The sequence below is a fragment of the Trypanosoma brucei genome, chromosome 9 (assembly GCF_000210295.1).
Source record: "Trypanosoma brucei gambiense DAL972 chromosome 9, complete sequence".
NCBI lineage: Eukaryota > Euglenozoa > Kinetoplastea > Trypanosomatida > Trypanosomatidae > Trypanosoma > Trypanosoma brucei.
In genome coordinates, this window is record NC_026742.1 from 351178 (window position 1) to 369052 (window position 17875).

Here is a 17875-nt window from a genome sequence, read left to right on the forward strand (position 1 = left end):
TAAGAAGCAAATAATTGTCAAAAACAATAACAGTATAGGAGTGAGTCACGGGTCTATGGAGAAAAAAAAAAGGGGTCTCATGCACAACAAAAAAACTAAAGGAAAACTACAAGTTAATGCAGTACCATATTCTCCTTGGGATACCACCCTGTCCCTCAATAATACGGCTCGACACCCCATTCACACTTCATATGGAATTTATGAACACCACTAATGATACATTCATGACAGTTAATAGTTGGAAATAGAAAATGCAATGGCATATGACTTATACTCAGTGCATTGATAATTCCAATAACTCTACATTTCATACAGCACCTCATACCACTCCTTCAAATGAATACAAACATCTCCCATGTTCGGGTTAAAATGTAACGCAATACGCTAAGGGGAATTACCCTTATTTGAGGGACTAATAATATCATCACACCATCATATTACTGAAATGCAACTATTTTTTTGTACAAAACATCCTCAACGACAAAACGAATCATATAGTGTAACATTATTGTTAGTCAGTACACACATACCCAACACACAAGTAACAACATAAATATATTCTTTCCTTTTGTCTAACACACTAATAATAAAAAAAATGAGAAATAATGAATTTTACAAGCGAACATATATATATACATATACATATACATATTTATTTATATACATATTTATTTATATACAGGTAATGAAGGGATTGGCACAGTAACCCTCAACATAATAACACAGCAACACGAAAGTAACATCGTATCGCCATATTCCCTTATAATCAATATTAACAAAAACATATTAGAAAACAAACACATGGAAGCCGTAACACCTGCCTGATTTATCCAAATACAACATATCAACACATAATACGCTACTTCTGCACGATATATACATATACATATACTCGAACAAAAAAATTGACACTTCACATAACTAATGATATACGAATCATCACTTACCGTCCGTATCATGTTACAGAAAAAGAAAAGGTTATTAACCAAAAAATAAAAAGAAAGGATATATAAAGTGATTACAAAGGTGACAATATTGAGTATATGCACAAGAAGGATCTACACACTTCACAATAATGCACAACATAAACACATACACAACGCATATAAGCATACAGCTAAGGGGGAAAAACATATAAGGATACAAACTGCATATAATTAGAGAAAGGTAGCAGAGAGAAAGCCTTAACACATAACTCAAGTATATTATATATGAAAGTTCAGCAGGTAAGTATTATTAATGAGAGAATAAGAAATGGAAGTGTATAAAGCAGTACAAGGTAATATATATTCAAAATTAATGGAAATGAAACCAAATACTACTCATTAAGTAGTTTAACAATTTTCAAAATAAATAGTTGATTATTTCAAGAGAGTAACTGTAGTTGCTCCATGCAAACAGAAACATTTCACAAAGATTATAAAAACATTAAATACAAAAATATTACGGTACAAAGAAAGGTGCTTAAAGACATCGCAAAGAAATACAGTAGCAGAAAAAGACAATGTGACAATAGGGAAACATGACACACAACAGCACATCACTGCACACACCTCCATAAATTCCCATGCACATCATTAAACAAAAAGTATACACTCACTCATCAGCTGCTGGAGTTTCCTGCTGATGGCTGGTAATGCTTAAATGCTCCTCACCATTTGATGGTACCGCTGCCACTTCTGCCGCCTCCACATTAGATACGGGTGAGGTAACCTTTTCACGGAGAGACATTACAGTAATATACTTCTCATGACCTGCAAAACAGCAAAAGTATAAAAGAACAAGCAATACAACAAGAAGAATAAATATTATAACAACAGCAGCACCGGCACCACCGCCACTTCCCTCACCATCGGAAGATGTAGATGGCACAGTCTTATCTGACGCTTCATTACTTCCATTAGATATTTCATCAGTATTTGTATTTTCATCAACTGTTGTATTTTCATCAACTGTTGTATTTTCATCAACTGTTGTATTTTCATCAACTGTTGTATTTTCATCAGCTGTTGTGTTTTCCTTCCAAATACCATTATTGTAAAGTGAGTACTCTTCATCAGCAGTGCTTTCATAGTCACTAGTACTCTCATCATCGGAAGTACTTTCATCGTCACTTGTGTTTCCATCAGCTACTGAACTATCATCACAACTTCTATTTTCATGAGAAGTTGTATTTTTATCATCACTTGTGTTTCCATCAGCTACTGAACTATCATCGTAACTTCTATTTTCATGAGAAGTTGTATTTTTATCATCACTTGTGTTTCCATCAGCTACTGAACTATCATCATAACTTCTATTTTCATGAATGGTTGTATTTTTATCATCACTTGTGTTTCCATCAGCTACTGAACTATCATCGTAACTTCTATTTTCATGAGAAGTTGTATTTTTATCATCACTTGTGTTTCCATCAGCTACTGAACTATCATCATAACTTCTATTTTCATGAGTGGTTGTATTTTTATCATCACTTGTGTTTCCATCAGCTACTGAACTATCATCGTAACTTCTATTTTCATGAGAAGTTGTATTTTTATCATCACTTGAGTTCCCATCAGCTACTGAACTATCATCATAACTTCTATTTTCATGAGAAGTTGTATTTTTATCATCACTTGAGTTCCCATCAGCTACTGAACTATCATCATAACTTCTATTTTCATGAGAAGTTGTATTTTTATCATCACTTGTGTTTCCATCAGCTACTGAACTATCATCGTAACTTCTATTTTCATGAGAAGTTGTATTTTTATCATCACTTGTGTTTCCATCAGCTACTGAACTATCATCACAACTTCTATTTTCATGAGAAGTTGTATTTTTATCATCACTTGTGTTTCCATCAGCTACTGAACTATCATCATAACTTCTATTTTCATGAGAGGTTGTACTTTTATCATCACTTGTGTTTCCATCAGCTACTGAACTATCATCATAACTTCTATTTTCATGAGAAGTTGTACTTTCATCGTCACTTGTGTTCCCATCAGCTTTTGTATTTTCACCAGCAGTGCTCATAGTCACTAGTACTCTCATCATCGGAAGTACTTTCATCGTCACTTGAGTTCCCATCAGCTACTGAACTATCATCATAACTTCTATTTTCATGAGAAGTTGTACTTTCATCGTCACTTGTGTTTCCATCAGCTACTGAACTATCATCATAACTTCTATTTTCATGAGAAGTTGTACTTTCATCGTCACTTGTGTTTCCATCAGCTACTGAACTATCATTATAACTTCTATTTTCATGAGAAGTTGTACTTTCATCGCCACTTGAGTTCCCATCAGCTACTGAACTATCATCATAACTTCTATTTTCATGAGAAGTTGTACTTTCATCGTCACTTGTGTTTCCATCAGCTACTGAACTATCATCATAACTTCTATATTCATGAGTGGTTGTATTTTTTTCATTACTTGTGTTCCCATCAGCATTTGTATTTTCACCAGCAGTGCTTTCATAGTCACTAGTACTCTCATCATCGGAAGTACTTTCATCGTCACTTGAGTTCCCATCAGCTACTGAACTATCATCATAACTTCTATTTTCATGAGAAGTTGTACTTTCATCGTCACTTGTGTTTCCATCAGCTACTGAACTATCATCATAACTTCTATTTTCATGAGAAGTTGTACTTTCATCGTCACTTGTGTTTCCATCAGCTACTGAACTATCATTATAACTTCTATTTTCATGAGAAGTTGTATTTTTATCATCACTTGTGTTCTCACCAGGTTTTTTACCTTCCCTTACCGAAATATTGCCTACAGCGCTTGTATTACTACCAGAACATTGTTTGTCGTTGACAAATTTTCTTTCATTGACAGCAAAGGTATCAGTAGCAAATAAATTTTCTGCCGCCAACGCCACAGTTAATGATGTTTCACAAAGAATACAGATACCTCTACCAACTGCGCTTCGTACATTCATCAAATTAATATTATTTCCAAAGTCATCATCATCATCAAACCATGTGACGCGATCAGAGGAATCCAGTTTAGCAATTACGTTTAATCTCCCGTACGCAGGGTAATTTTTGAAAAAGGATGGGTAGTCATTCATACTACCAGCTCCTGATACTTCATGGTAAGACCCACGCCAGAATGCAACACCATTATCGTCAGGAGTTGCTGGGGCAAACAATCCTGTGTTCCATCGATAGACACAATTTAATGATGAAGCGAGGTCACCTACTTTGCATCTGTCCTTTTCCTCATGTACTGAACTCGCACTGTACTTGGCATCACCACCAAGGTAAGCATATAAATACCCCAATTCATTTTTCGGTTTTAATAGTTTATATATTAAACTGTTTGTGGCCTCAGAGTGGTCAGTAGCGAGGTTCATACCTTCAGCACGGCACACACGCTCAGAATTAACGTAATCCACATTATATACACCATTATTTTCAAACACTTCATGAGTATATATGGCGTAACTCTTAGCTGCTGTAGTCACAGGACCCCCTCCAGAGCTAGCAGCCTGCAGTGGACGTAAAATACATTGCAATAACATCAGTATACCACACAGAGTTGTAATCCGAGAGAAGTTTGATGGCACCATGCGGATTTCCATGTTTACTGTTAAACTTGCTTGCTTATTAGTCTGTAGTTAATGTTGGGAAATCAAAGAGATATGAAAGGGTTAGTTAAATAGGAAAGTCAAGGGATTAGGAAGTGAAGGAAGTAGTAACGGTTGTGCAATCATAAAAGTGGCGCGCACAGACATTGCGAAAACTCAACATCAAAATAGTTCGTCACTCATATTAGAAACTAGTAATTAAGAAGCAAATAATTGTCAAAAACAATAACAGTATAGGAGTGAGTCACGGGTCTATGGAGAAAAAAAAAGGGGTCTCATGCACAACAAAAAAATTAAAGGAAAACTACAAGTTAATGCAGTACCATATTCTCCTTGGGATACCACCCTGTCCCTCAATAATACGGCTCAACACCCCATTCACACTTCATATGGAGTTTATGAACACCACTAATGATACATTCATGACAGTTAATAGTTGGAAATAGAAAATGCAATGGCATATGACTTATACTCAGTGCATTGATAATTCCAATAACTCTACATTTCATACAGCACCTCGTACCACTCCTTCAAATGAATACAAACATCTCCCATGTTCGGGTTAAAATGTAACGCAATACGCTAAGGGGAATTACCCTTATTTGAGGGACTAATAATATCATCACACCATCATATTACTGAAATGCAACTACTTTTTTGTACAAAACATCCTCAACGACAAAACGAATCATATAGTGTAACATTATTGTTAGTCAGTACACACATACCCAACACACAAGTAACAACATAAATATATTCCTTCCTTTTGTCTAACACACTAATAATAAAAAAATGAGAAATAATGAATTTTACAAGAGAGCATATACATATTTATTTATATACAGGTAATGAAGGGATTGGCACAGTAACCCTCAACATAATAACACAGCAACACGAAAGTAACATCGTATCGCCACATTCCCTTACAATCAATATTAACAAAAACATATTAGAAAACAAACACATGGAAGCCGTAACACCTGCCTGATTTATCCAAATACAACATATCAGCACATAATACGCTACGTCTGCACGATATATACATATACATATACTCGAACAAAAAAATTGACACTTCACATAACTAATGATATACGAATCATCACTTACCGTCCGTATCATGTTACAGAAAAAGAAAAGTTTATTAACCAAAAAATAAAAAGAAAGGATATATAAAGTGATTAGAAAGGTGACAATATTGAGTATATGCACAAGAAGGATCTACACACTTCACAATAATGCACAACATAAACACATACACAACGCATATAAGCATACAGCTAAGGGGGGAAAACATATAAGGATACAAACTGCATATAATTAGATAATGGTAGCAGAGAGAGAGCCTTAACACATAACTCAAGTATATTATATATGAAAGTTCAGCAGGTAAGTATTATTAATCAAATAACAATAGAAACATTTCACAAAGATTATAAAAACATTAAATATTAAAATATTACGGTACAAAGAAAGGTGCTTAAAGACATCGCAAAGAAATACAGTAGCAGAAAGAGACAATGTGACAATAGGGAAACATGACACACAACAGCACATCACTGCACACACCTCCATAAATTCCCATGCACATCATTAAACAAAAAGTATACACTCACTCATCACCTGCTGGAGTTTCCTGCTGATGGCTGGTAATGCTTAAATGCTCCTCACCATTTGATGGTACCGCTGCCACTTCTGCCGCCTCCACATTAGATACGGGTGAGGTAACCTTTTCACGGAGAGACATTACAGTAATATACTTCTCATGACCTGCAAAACAGCAAAAGTATAAAAGAACAAGCAATACAACAAGAAGAATAAATATTATAACAACAGCAGCACCGGCACCACCGCCACTTCCCTCACCATCGGAAGCTGTAGATGGCACAGTCTTATCTGACGCTTCATTACTTCCATTAGATATTTCATCAGCTGTTGTGTTCCCATCAGCTGTTGTATTTTCATCAACTGTTGTATTTCCATCAGCATTTGTATTTTCATCTGCCGTTGTATTTTCATCAGTTGTTGTATTTCCATCAGCATTTGTATTCCCATCAGCTGTTGTATTCCCATCTGCTGTTGTGTTCCCATCAGCATTTGTATTCCCATCAGTTGTTATATTCCCATCAGCTGTTGTGTTCCCATCAGCATTTGTATTCCCATCAGTTGTTGTATTTCCATCAGCATTTGTATTTTCATCTGCCGTTGTATTTTCATCAGTTGTTGTATTTCCATCAGCATTTGTATTCCCATCAGCTGTTGTATTCCCATCTGCTGTTGTGTTCCCATCTGCTGTTGTGTTCCCATCAGCATTTGTATTCCCATCAGTGGTTATATTCCCATCAGCTGTTGTGTTCCCATCAGCATTTGTATTCCCATCAGCTGTTGTATTCCCATCTGCTGTTGTGTTCCCATCAGCATTTGTATTCCCATCAGCATTTGTATTCCCATCAGTTGTTATATTCCCATCAGCCGTTGTGTTCCCATCAGCTGTTGTGTTTTCATCAGCTGTTGTGTTTTCGCTGTGAGGGGAAGCAGGTGGAAGGGGAGTTGGCACTGCAGAGGCTTCACAGAGAACCTTGAAGTAGTAAATACTTCTACCCCTAACATTTGTAAAAGGGGATATATGTCCAAAGTCATCATCATCATCAAACCATGTGACGCGATCAGAGGGATCCAGTTTAGCAATTACGTTTAATCTCCCGTACGCAGGGTAATTTTCGAAAAAGGATGGGTAGTCATTCATACTACCAGCTCCTGATACTTCATGGTAAGACCCACGCCAGAATGCAACACCATTATCGTCAGGAGTTGCTGGGGCAAACAATCCTGTGTTCCATCGATAGACACAATTTAATGATGAAGCGAGGTCACCTACTTTGCATCTGTCCTTTTCCTCATGTACTGAACTCGCACTGTACTTGGCATCACCACCAAGGTAAGCATATAAATACCCCAATTCATTTTTCGGTTTTAATAGTTTATATATTAAACTGTTTGTGGCCTCAGAGTGGTCAGTAGCGAGGTTCATACCTTCAGCACGGCACACACGCTCAGAATTAACGTAATCCACATTATATACACCATTATTTTCAAACACTTCATGAGGATATACGGCGTAACTCTTAGCTGCTGTAGTCACAGGACCCCCTCCAGAGCTAGCAGCCTGTAGTGGACGTAAAATACATTGCAATAACATCAGTACACCACACAGAGTTGTAATCCGAGAGAAGTTTGATGGCACCATGCGGATTTCCATGTTTACTGTTAAACTTGCTTGCTTATTAGTCTGTAGTTAATGTTGGGAAATCAAAGAGATATGAAAGGGTTAGTTAAATAGGAAAGTCAAGGGATTAGGAAGTGAAGAAAGTAGTAACGGTTGTGCAATCATAAAAGTGGCGCGCACAGACATTGCGAAAACTCAACATCAGAATAGTTCGTCACTCATACTAGAAACTAGTAATTAAGAAGCAAATAATTGCCGTGGCGGCAAATAAACAATCATTAAAAATACGTGTTGCAGGTTGTGAGTAGTAAATTAAAGGGTGTGTGTTTTGTGGGGATTGGCCTTCTTGCTGGGACGATATAACACCACTCTTTCAGGCGAAGTTTGCAAGTACTGACTGTGACGGTTGTCATTCTTTTATCCTAATTTTTTTTCCTGCTGCAAATGTTGGTGTTTTTTTTTTCGCAGAGGGGGCATGATTGCTGGTAAATGGATCAAGTGGTGAGCGCGGCAACATGTTTTAACATGGCATTCTATGATATCTTGGTTGTAGTGCATTACTGTCTTGGTGTGTAGACGTCCCTTGTCAATGTGTAACCGAAAATAGTGTAATTTCATCGGTATGGCACATGTAAGAAAGCGGTGTGTGCAAAACATCTGCGACGAAGATTCTGTACTAGTTCATTCCTCTGTTTTGTTTATATAGCGTCTTGTACGGCAGAGGTTAAAAGTGATACGGAGAGTCATGTACATGTGGCAGCATACGTACATTAGAGGCTATACTCTCGTCCTTTAGAACCTTGCCAATAAGGTGCTCACTGCGCAAGTCGCTATACAACAGCTCATGATAATCGTGTCGCCGTGTTAAACCTTTCTGAGATTTACCGGCTTTTTATTTCTTAAGCCGCGAGCGGCTCCGTGTCAGTCCGCCTCTATCCAACATGTATACAAATACATGAATGAAAGATCGACCCCCCTTCCAATACCGCGTCGCCCCACAACCTTTGGTGGAAGGAAGCGGGAAAGAAACGATTGGAATGTGTGGCGCTAAATGCACTAAAGACACCCGGGAAGGAACTTACCCTGCACTCCCCCTCATTTACACCATGCGAAAGGGGGATAAAAAAGGACTGAGTAGTTTCTCGGGCAGCCAACAGTGTTGGAAAATTTATGAACACCAGCAGTCACTTATGGCGAGCCGCTGCTGCCGCCACAACTTCCACGCTGCAGAAGTTGCATTATTCGTATTCATCTGTCCTTAACAAAACATACTTCACTTCCACTTCCTTTCATCAAAAAAATGACAATGACAGAAAGGAAGGAAAGAAATGGCTACCGCTGCCTTTGCGGGACAGAGAGACGTTCGAAGCGCTGCACAGAGAGCACCTCTGAACCTTATCACGAGGGTACAAAAAATGGATATTATTCATGCATCAAAGAGGGGCTCCTCACCAACACTCCCGGTCCTGATGGTTTATTTTTCAACTTAGAACTTAAACGCTAAACGAGAACCTTAAAATTAAAAAATTTAAAAACTGCAGAGAAAAATAAAGAAGGGATACCAAGACCAAAACCTTTGTCCCTCACCCATGCATCACTCCCGCAGGTAAACAACGCAAAATTTGAGCAGGCCTCACTCCGAAATGCCACCAACACCACATCTGTCAAGAGGGGGAAAAGGTAGCAGTAGAAGTAAAAAAGTGGGACCATCTAAAGGAATGGAAAAAAACAACTACATTAATGCCCCCGTTCACCCATTTGGGCCCAGTACACCTGTTATCTCCCATTGTATCCTTCCGCTGCAAATGTTTCCACGTCCAACTGCCACCGCGACGCACGCCCAATTTCGCGATGTGCGTGCGCTCCCCCACTTATCCACAAGCGAGACGCTCGCTGTCATTTCCCCAACTGATCTGTAATACCATTTAAAAAAAATTGGAAATGAAAGATAGTAACCAGCTCTTGACTTAGAGAGCTACCTCACCGAGATGTCATCGTGTACATGTACTCCAAGGCACACCCTTCCCATTGCAGCGGGTATCAGGAACCCATCGCATACAGGACATCTTGGCCCGTAATGGATGAAAGATGTCCACACAACCTCCGCGCCTGCTCCACAACGACGTCGTCGCGGTCCTCTGTAAGCTCCGCAACGGAAGGAAGCATTTCAGCCATGAGCCGCGCAGCCAATTCACCCCCACCGTCCTCGTAAATGCGATCAAGACACAACAGCGCCACACGCCGTACATGACGACTCGGGTGACGAAGCGAACGCAGCACTTCACGTTGAGTGTCGCTCTGCTGCTTGGAAGATGTCAATGAGCGGAACAGCGCACGGACAGCAGGGATGACACATTGCTCCGCGCGAAAGGCGTAGTCATGTGTGCTGTCGGCAAGGTACACGAGATTTGTGAGTTGCCGAACGACTGCAGGCATTACGGCGCTGAACACCTCGTGTGTTGCAAGGTAATTGTCCACCGGAATGCTATGATCATGGTGCGGTGGTGCTGTTTGGGCGGAAGCTATGATCCTGATGCTGTTGAGCGCACCTTCAAGCGTACGCGCTATGAGATCTGCCGCATGGCGCGCAGCATGTGTTGTAGATGAGCAGTAGCTCGCAAGGGTACCGACGATGTACGGCAGAAGAACAGGAAACGCAAAATCCATGATGGATCCCAACCTCTCCAGCAAATGGTTGCACAATGCATAGAAGAGAAGCCAACGATGCACAATCACACGGGGAACGGACGCTACGTCGTCCCTCTCCCGCACGTCCTCAGATTCTTTGCCTGCCGACTCCTTTGCCTGCTGTTTCTCAGTCGATTTGACGAAGCCCTCCGCAGCTCCACCAAAGGCCCACTCAGCCATTGTGGATATGAAAGATGTACAGTGTTTGGCCTTAAACTTTAAAAAGAACATCGTGTATGCCTCGAGAACTGGCTGAACGGCATCTGGTGATGGAAGCGTCGGTGCACTGGCTAGCGTCTGCATCGATGAGAGCCAAAAGTTGTCACGAGCTGTGGTTCCTCCCACGAAGAGACTCAAATGTTTTAACTCCTCGCGGCCAAGGCTCGTCACCCGCCGTTGTATACTGGAGTAAAGCAGTGCTAGAGAGTGGGTGTCAACCCGCACGCGCAGAACCCTTTTTGATCGCTTCCCCGATTCATCTGCGGCCACCTCCTGTTCGACAATCCCCCGCACGCACTCGGCGGATGCCTCAATAAACAACTGCGGCTCAAGGGCAACCTCCAACATAGACATCACCTCCACACTAAGATAGTTAGTCTCCGTGTCATCGACGTTTTGCAAGTGTGTCGCGACGTAAATGATGCGGGAAAGGTATGGCTGACACATGAGCCAGGACGACGGAAAGGTACGAAGTAAGCAATTGAGAGATGACTGACGAAGCACGGACCCCACTTCACCCCGTGAAACGGTAGGTGGGACACCCGCTGCTGCAAAAACGGCAGCATCCACTACGACTTGCAGTATGACGTTACTATGCGGCACGGTGAAAGCAGTACCCATCACCTGGCTCACTGTGCTGAGCGCCGTCAAAAGAGCAGCTGCGGCAAACAGACAATCCTCCTTGGAGCCGTGCGTATGCTCTTCATCCTGATTACGACACGACCGAATAACACGGGGTAGTACAGAAACCATGCTGTCCACCCAACGATGAACTTCCTTCACGCGGGAATGGTTGCCAAACAGTTTGTTAAGTCTGTCTTCCGTTACCCGAGCAGTACGGTTTACGTTTAGTAGAGCCGCCTCTGCGTGTTGACTACCACCACTAGCTATAATACGAACAAGTTCCTCCATACATGCAACGCTGAGTGTCAGTAACCTCAAATTGTCTACCCTCTCGGCTTTTCCAACCTGCACCCTCGCCGCCGACATCATCAACGCGAAAATATGAGAGAAGAGGGTGAAGGACCGCTTCGTCGCAAATGGTCTTGCCTTAAGGCGAACAACGTCTGTAAGGGTTAATCTGCTCTTGGGATCGCGTAGCTTCTGGCGCCCCCGTTCCACCTCCTCCTTCGTGAGGATCTGCTCAACAGTTGGCAAAGCGTTGTGCAAGCGGTCCAGCAGCATTTCCAGTCCCTTCAACTGCACCGCCGCACGGTGGTCTGTAAGAAGGTTCTTCATGCACAAAACAAATGTAGGTTCATTAATACCGGCAAGTACACAAGCCAGCGTGTTGCCAGCGAGGAGTTCCAACAGCATCACAAACGCCTTTGTTTCCCCGTACGCCGGGGCGCCCACAAACCCACCATCGGAATGTTGACTAGCAGCAGCGGTGCCGGCATCGTTTTCTGTGGCTGTGTTGAGCTCCGTGTAGTGTGCAAACAGTTTGAGAGAGGCAACAAGGAGTGCCATGCACTCGTTGCTTTTGTCGATTCCCTCAAACAAGGAGCTCTCTCCATATTTGGTCCCACTGGTATCGTCCCTTTGTACACCACCATCAGCATGTGCTGTGTCCAAACAAAGCACCACGGTGCTGTGCTGGAGCGCCACAAACCCGGCGAGGAACTCCTCTGATTTAATCGTGTCGTTGATGAGGTACATAATCTCCTCCTGTCGATTTACCACTTGATTGGGTTTCAATAGCTTCCGAAACAGCCGCTTCATAGTGTAATCATCATCATTTTCAGAACACCCGACGTCACCTGTGTCCATACCTTCGACCTTTCCTCTCCGATTACCATCAACCTTTGGCGACGATAGGGAAAGTTGTTTGTGTGGATCAACAAGCAGCTCCATCATACCCGTGAGACAAAGCAGCTGTGTTTGCACATCAAAACTAACTAAGAGATGGCGGCATACCTCCATGGCACTGGTATAGTTGTGTTTTCCAGACTCGAAGTTTACCGACTCCAGACGGATGAGAAGGGCGACGACCGGTATATGCAGCGCAACCCTTCCACCAACAGAAAAATCATTGGAATGCATTGGTGTAACAGCGGGGGTAAAAAGCGGCGAAACGATCCTTAGCAACTCTGTGACGGTACCGATGGTACGGCCAGAAAAAACGGAATTGGGGCGTGCAGCTTCAGATGCCGAAGCCGGCTTCTGTGCTCCGCTTGACGACGGTAAATCCGGAGTAAATAAGCCAGCCATGAGGATTACACTCTGCCTCACAACTTCTTGTCGTATAACCGCTGCGCCATCTGGCTGACCATCGTTTAATGCCCCTGGTGACGAAAGACACAGATTCACGAGGCAACGAACAAATGATAAAGCAAAGCGATACAACGAGTTCCCAGAGGCACCAACATCAGCACTATCGTTGTCTTCGAGAAGTGGAAGCAGGGATGCCAGCGGGAACGAATTCAGAACCTCTCTAACCAAATTAAATAATGATGAATCCCCCAAGTCCTCTCCTCCTTCCCCCTCTCTTTTGCCCACATCGTCCCCATCGAACCTGATCAAGTGCGATGATTCAAAAATAGCACACAGAATGCGCAGTGCTGGTAAGGTGTTGCCTTCTCGTCTCCACACAATTTCTTCCCCGCCATCGGCCCGACTCAACGACTTCGCACAAAGCTGAAGAATAGACTCAACATCTGTGGACTTCAGCGGGTCATGAAGAGTACACCACGATGGTGGCTCCCATGCGTCCACCGTATCCCCTCCCTCCCCTTCCGACCCCGGTAATGGCGAGGAAGGTGACGCAGCTGCAACTGCCTCGAGCGCATCCGCAATAATTGACAAGTCCGGACTCCGCTGTTTCAGTTTCTGTGACACAAGTGGTAAAAATAGGCGTTGGTAGCCGCCAACAGTACCGACCAACAGTGAAAGTGCATCAGCACCCATCCGACTTAGGCAAACAGCGTCGTCCAGTACCACCTCCGAAACCACACTAGCCACCCTTTTGGCGTAATCCTCGTCGTCGCTTTTTTCCAATAAATTATTCGTGCCCTGTGAAGTATTTCGCGTTGGCTTTGGTACAAAGACAAGTGGGTTTGCAGAAGATACATCACACCCCCGACTCAACACCGAAGCAAAGGTACTGAGGGCGTGGCGATACACTAAGCGGGTACGGCGACCACTGACTCGAAGAAACGGGTGGCGAACAAGGGCAAGGTTCAGCTGCAGTAAGGCATTCTTGTCTTCGTTGCTGAGGGTTGCCATTTCTGCGCAAATCTGTGCGCGATTGCAGATGGCTTGCACAAAGTTTGCTGCTTCTGGGCTCACCGTCCCTTCTCCACCGTCGCCGCCCGCTTCTAGAAGTGATATTAAAAGCGGCAGGAGAGCGTTAACCACGATGCCACTTTTCCGGGCGCGCAGTGGATAGAAGTGCTCCACCACAAGGTTCAGAAAGGAAAAGGGCGCTGTTGTTTCTTCATTTCCACCGTTTCCAACTCCGTCAACTATCATGCGGCACAGAAGCTCGGAGGCGGTGTGCGTCAGGTGTGCGTGAGAATCCTCCAGAGCTATTGCCTCAACGAGGGCATTCAGTGTTGTGATGGAAATGGATCCCTGACGCAACGCGGCCTCCAAAAATAGCTGTGCGCTGCTCATGTTAGTTATCGTTTGTCTCTTCTTTGCGTCTCTGGTACTCCTCTTAACATCGTCCGCAGCAGAAAGTATGAGCCCCTGCAACGTTGTCAATACATCCTCCCGGCGACCAGCCGGCGCGGCTAGGGGTGAGGTCACAGCCACAAATAACCCTGACAGAGAGAAGTAACTTCCACAGTTCGATTTCAGAGTGACAGGGGACTCGAACACGGAGCGGTAGACGAGACGGAACCAGTCCACGGGTAGCTGTACATTCCAGTCATCGCCCGCAACGTCACTAGCGGCGTTACACAACTCCAGCATATGCAGGTAAGCGGGTGGAAGCCACATGGGACTGACTGCCGCAGCCGGGAGGGGGGCATCCAAATAACCCAGCAAACGCCCCATGTACGCCAGTGTGTTGGTTGAATTGAACGCCATCTTCTCGCCCTCAACGCAACTACCGACCTCAGAGTTTCTAGTCAAACGCATTTCCATGCTGATGCGAATAGTGGCTCCCATTATCCTGGTAAACAGATTTTTCGGCAAAAATGGCGACGACCCGTCGTTTGCAGCTCCTCGCCCAACACGTCCTCTCATCCCGCCCGCTGCCGCTCTTTGTGATCCCTGTAAATTCATCAAGTAGCCGCCTCTCATCCCAATAGAATACTTATTGGTACGGACGCCGCCGTTCCTACCACTCACAAAGAACTGGAACAGCATGTGTGTGACGTCGGCCAGCTCAGAATCATAAGCTGTTGATAATAGCGCCGCGCAGCCCACGCAACACTCGAGCATAATTGCCCTCGCGGAAGGACGGTCATCTTCGTTAGCCTCACGCAGACACAGCAGCCGCTCGAGGGTCGGACGAACCTGCACAGAAGCCTCATGGTAGAGCGCCAACAGTAATGGGGTGCATTCAAACACAGAAAGGCAGAACCCCTCCTCCCCTTGTTCATCGTCTAAGAGACTGGTCACACCACCCATGAAGGCCGCGGCGCTCTTTCCGCCTTCAGTGCTGGCATCACAATCGGCAAATTCATACAGTGGATCACATCCCGGGTACAACGCAGGGGTAAAGAGAGTTGCCGTCCGACCAATGCCCGGAACGGTTTCCACCAAATGCTTCTCTAATTTCATCACCAACTTAGTCAACTCGGCATCTGTACTTTCCCCGGCACACAAACGCTCCTTGGCGGACCCTCCATTGACACTCCTTTCCCGCACAAGCAGATCAATAGCATGTACGTACAACAATGTCGCATAGTAAAGCAGCAGACCCCATCCGATACGACAGGCATCTCCCATCTCGGGAACTTTCAGCTTCTTCTTCGACCCACCCAGAAATACCCCCCGTTGCTCATCAACCTGTTGCATGAGTGGAAGGAGGATCAACTGGTAGAACCTCTCCTGTATCGCAACACAGCCTTGAGTGACAGTCATCGTCCAGAAGCAACGAAACAACCTCCGCAAAATGGCGATCGCGTCGTCCACAGGGTTGCCGGAACCCTGTGTTTCATCTGAAAAAGACCTTGAAGGCGTTTCCCCGGCCCCCGCTCCACTTGACAGGATCACGCGTATAAGTTTGTTGGACGCAGCACCGGCGACTTCCAGAAACATCATGGCAACTTCTGGTGACTGCTCGTACTGTGCTACGTGGCCAAGAAGGTCCAGAAGAGTGTTTCCCCTTTCATTACCTCGGCTACCGTCCAGTGTCGATAAGGATGACGTGGTTAACTGTCCGATAGACATCTCCCTCATGCGCTCCGCCGCAAATCGTCGCACCTCTGCAACCGGATGCAGTAGACAAGCGAACAACGGCAGCTGTTCCGTTGACCCAGACGATCCACGGACTTCCAGCAGTTCGTACCGCGCACCACTAAGGTGCCGCGCAAGAAACCTTGCGGCAGCATTCTGAGTAGTGACATCATTGAGCAACTGCGACAGAGTAGTATCAAAAACGTGGCAGAAGCGCCTCTCGAGAGCTTGTATCCACATGGTCACACACTTCCTCCCGGTCGAACTCTGCCCATGTTTACTACCCCTTCGGCCGCTTTGTAACTGCTTCACGCCCAAGTGGACCTCCTCTTCGTTCTCTCCGTTTTGGTGGTTCGCCATTGTCGCCGTCTCCTCAATGTTGCACGACACTAACGTCGCTATCGTCTCTGCCACAAGTGCATCGTTGAGAGGTAAAAACTCCACAGCACACTGCACAAACACCAGGACGTCAGACGAAACTGACTGCAGTGAATGGGTCGATTTAAGCCGGTAGAGACAGTCACGCAACAGCACGGAAACAAGGGTGTCGCATATCCGCGCCTCAGAAGAGTCGATAAACCGGACCCAATGTCCCCACGGAAACGAGAGCATTAACTTAAGTTGGGGCGAAAACGTGACGTCCAACACAGCCTCGCGCTGAGTATGGAAGAGTACATCAAGAACCGCTAACAGATCAACCACTGAAACGGTGAAAGAGGCGGAACCATCCACACCTGTAGTCAACAGATGGTAAATTGGTTTCACAACGGCTCTCAGGGTTGCGGATGACAACTTCACCTCATTACTCCACGCCACCAGCACCACGAGCGCGCTGCACGCAGCCTCCCGACTGGGTGAAAATCTCGACACCCCGCTGCCATCTAAGTCCTCACCAATCCATGGACTCTCGTCACCTTCATTTACCTCCTGCAACTCAGAATTAGACAGTTTCTCTGTTGATCTCCCAACGGTTATGAATTCCACAACAAATGGTAAAAGTACGCGCCATGTTGCCTCGGCGTTGGGGTAGGAAGCCAACTGAACCGCCACACCGGCGAAAAGCGCGTGTGCAGCGCTGTTGTGAACGCGCATTCGCACCGATATCGCAACGGTAAGACACACGAGTTGCAATACTTTTCTACTCACAGCGCACGCCTGCACCAAGTGTTCCCGAAGCAGTGGGGATCCGGTCTCCTGATTTGCTGCAAGGAACTCAAGACCAGTATCTCGCAAATCCAGCAGCAGCAGCACACGAGAAAACAAACTGTGATCATGGTATGGCAAGAAGGCACGTAGCACCGCTGAAACGTTGTAAACGTGCACCTCATGCACACGTACGAGATATTCGAAAACTTGATGCGCTGCAGTAAGAAAAATGTGGGGACTAAGCAGCGTAAGGAACTGTTCCACCGCCTCGTTCAGTTCCTGGTTGGCGTCCCTTCTAAGTTGCTTCCGCTCTGCACGAGTACCATGTGGGTCAAAGAGTCGGTTAACAAAGAAGTGGAAGCGATTGTCAACCGCAATCAGTGTTTGAAGACCGTGGACAGCAAGCTGATGTATCTGTTCACGCGAAAAGTTACGTGAATCACCATCGCTGAATAAGAACGACCCGGATAGACGTTTGTCGTCCACTGGTCGATGCTGCAACTTCTGTAGCTGCGAAGCGAGTTGAGACGACATTTGCTCAAGCAGTTACTTAAGCCTTCCACCGCTTGCACCCTCCCCCTTGCAGGTGGTACTGCTTTCTTTCGCTTTACTGAGATGCTCCAGCAGAATAATTGAGCGAGTTTGTTACGACTCTGATC

General features: G+C 44.5%; 7 protein-coding genes across 7 annotated transcripts; 2 read left to right on the plus strand and 5 right to left on the minus strand.

The window, feature by feature from the left end:
• Positions 1–668: 668 nt before the first annotated feature.
• Positions 669–959, minus strand: TbgDal_IX1350 (hypothetical protein, unlikely; the record flags this gene model as incomplete). The annotated part of the gene is made up of 1 exon (XM_011778029.1): positions 669–959. The coding sequence occupies one exon, from the start codon at positions 957–959 to the stop codon at positions 669–671; it is 291 nt and encodes a 96-aa protein (XP_011776331.1).
• A 637-nt stretch (positions 960–1596) lies between these two features.
• TbgDal_IX1360 (T. brucei spp.-specific protein) lies at positions 1597–4582 on the minus strand (the record flags this gene model as incomplete). Its single annotated transcript, XM_011778030.1, is given in 2 exon segments — positions 1597–3075; positions 3077–4582. Coding segments are annotated over 2 exon segments (2985 nt in total).
• Positions 4583–5419: 837 nt separating this feature from the next.
• Positions 5420–5710, minus strand: TbgDal_IX1370 (hypothetical protein, unlikely; the record flags this gene model as incomplete). Its single annotated transcript, XM_011778031.1, has 1 exon — positions 5420–5710. One exon carries the CDS (start codon positions 5708–5710, stop codon positions 5420–5422), a length of 291 nt encoding a protein of 96 aa, XP_011776333.1.
• A 490-nt stretch (positions 5711–6200) lies between these two features.
• TbgDal_IX1380 (hypothetical protein, conserved) lies at positions 6201–7847 on the minus strand (the record flags this gene model as incomplete). Its single annotated transcript, XM_011778032.1, has 1 exon — positions 6201–7847. One exon carries the CDS (start codon positions 7845–7847, stop codon positions 6201–6203), a length of 1647 nt encoding a protein of 548 aa, XP_011776334.1.
• Positions 7848–8773: 926 nt separating this feature from the next.
• On the plus strand, positions 8774–9076 carry TbgDal_IX1390 (conserved hypothetical protein, unlikely; the record flags this gene model as incomplete). The annotated part of the gene is made up of 1 exon (XM_011778033.1): positions 8774–9076. The coding sequence occupies one exon, from the start codon at positions 8774–8776 to the stop codon at positions 9074–9076; it is 303 nt and encodes a 100-aa protein (XP_011776335.1).
• Positions 9077–9457: 381 nt separating this feature from the next.
• TbgDal_IX1400 (T. brucei spp.-specific protein) lies at positions 9458–9733 on the plus strand (the record flags this gene model as incomplete). The annotated part of the gene is made up of 1 exon (XM_011778034.1): positions 9458–9733. The coding sequence occupies one exon, from the start codon at positions 9458–9460 to the stop codon at positions 9731–9733; it is 276 nt and encodes a 91-aa protein (XP_011776336.1).
• A 121-nt stretch (positions 9734–9854) lies between these two features.
• On the minus strand, positions 9855–17750 carry TbgDal_IX1410 (hypothetical protein, conserved; the record flags this gene model as incomplete). The annotated part of the gene is made up of 1 exon (XM_011778035.1): positions 9855–17750. The coding sequence occupies one exon, from the start codon at positions 17748–17750 to the stop codon at positions 9855–9857; it is 7896 nt and encodes a 2631-aa protein (XP_011776337.1).
• Between the last annotated feature and the right edge of the window lie 125 nt (positions 17751–17875).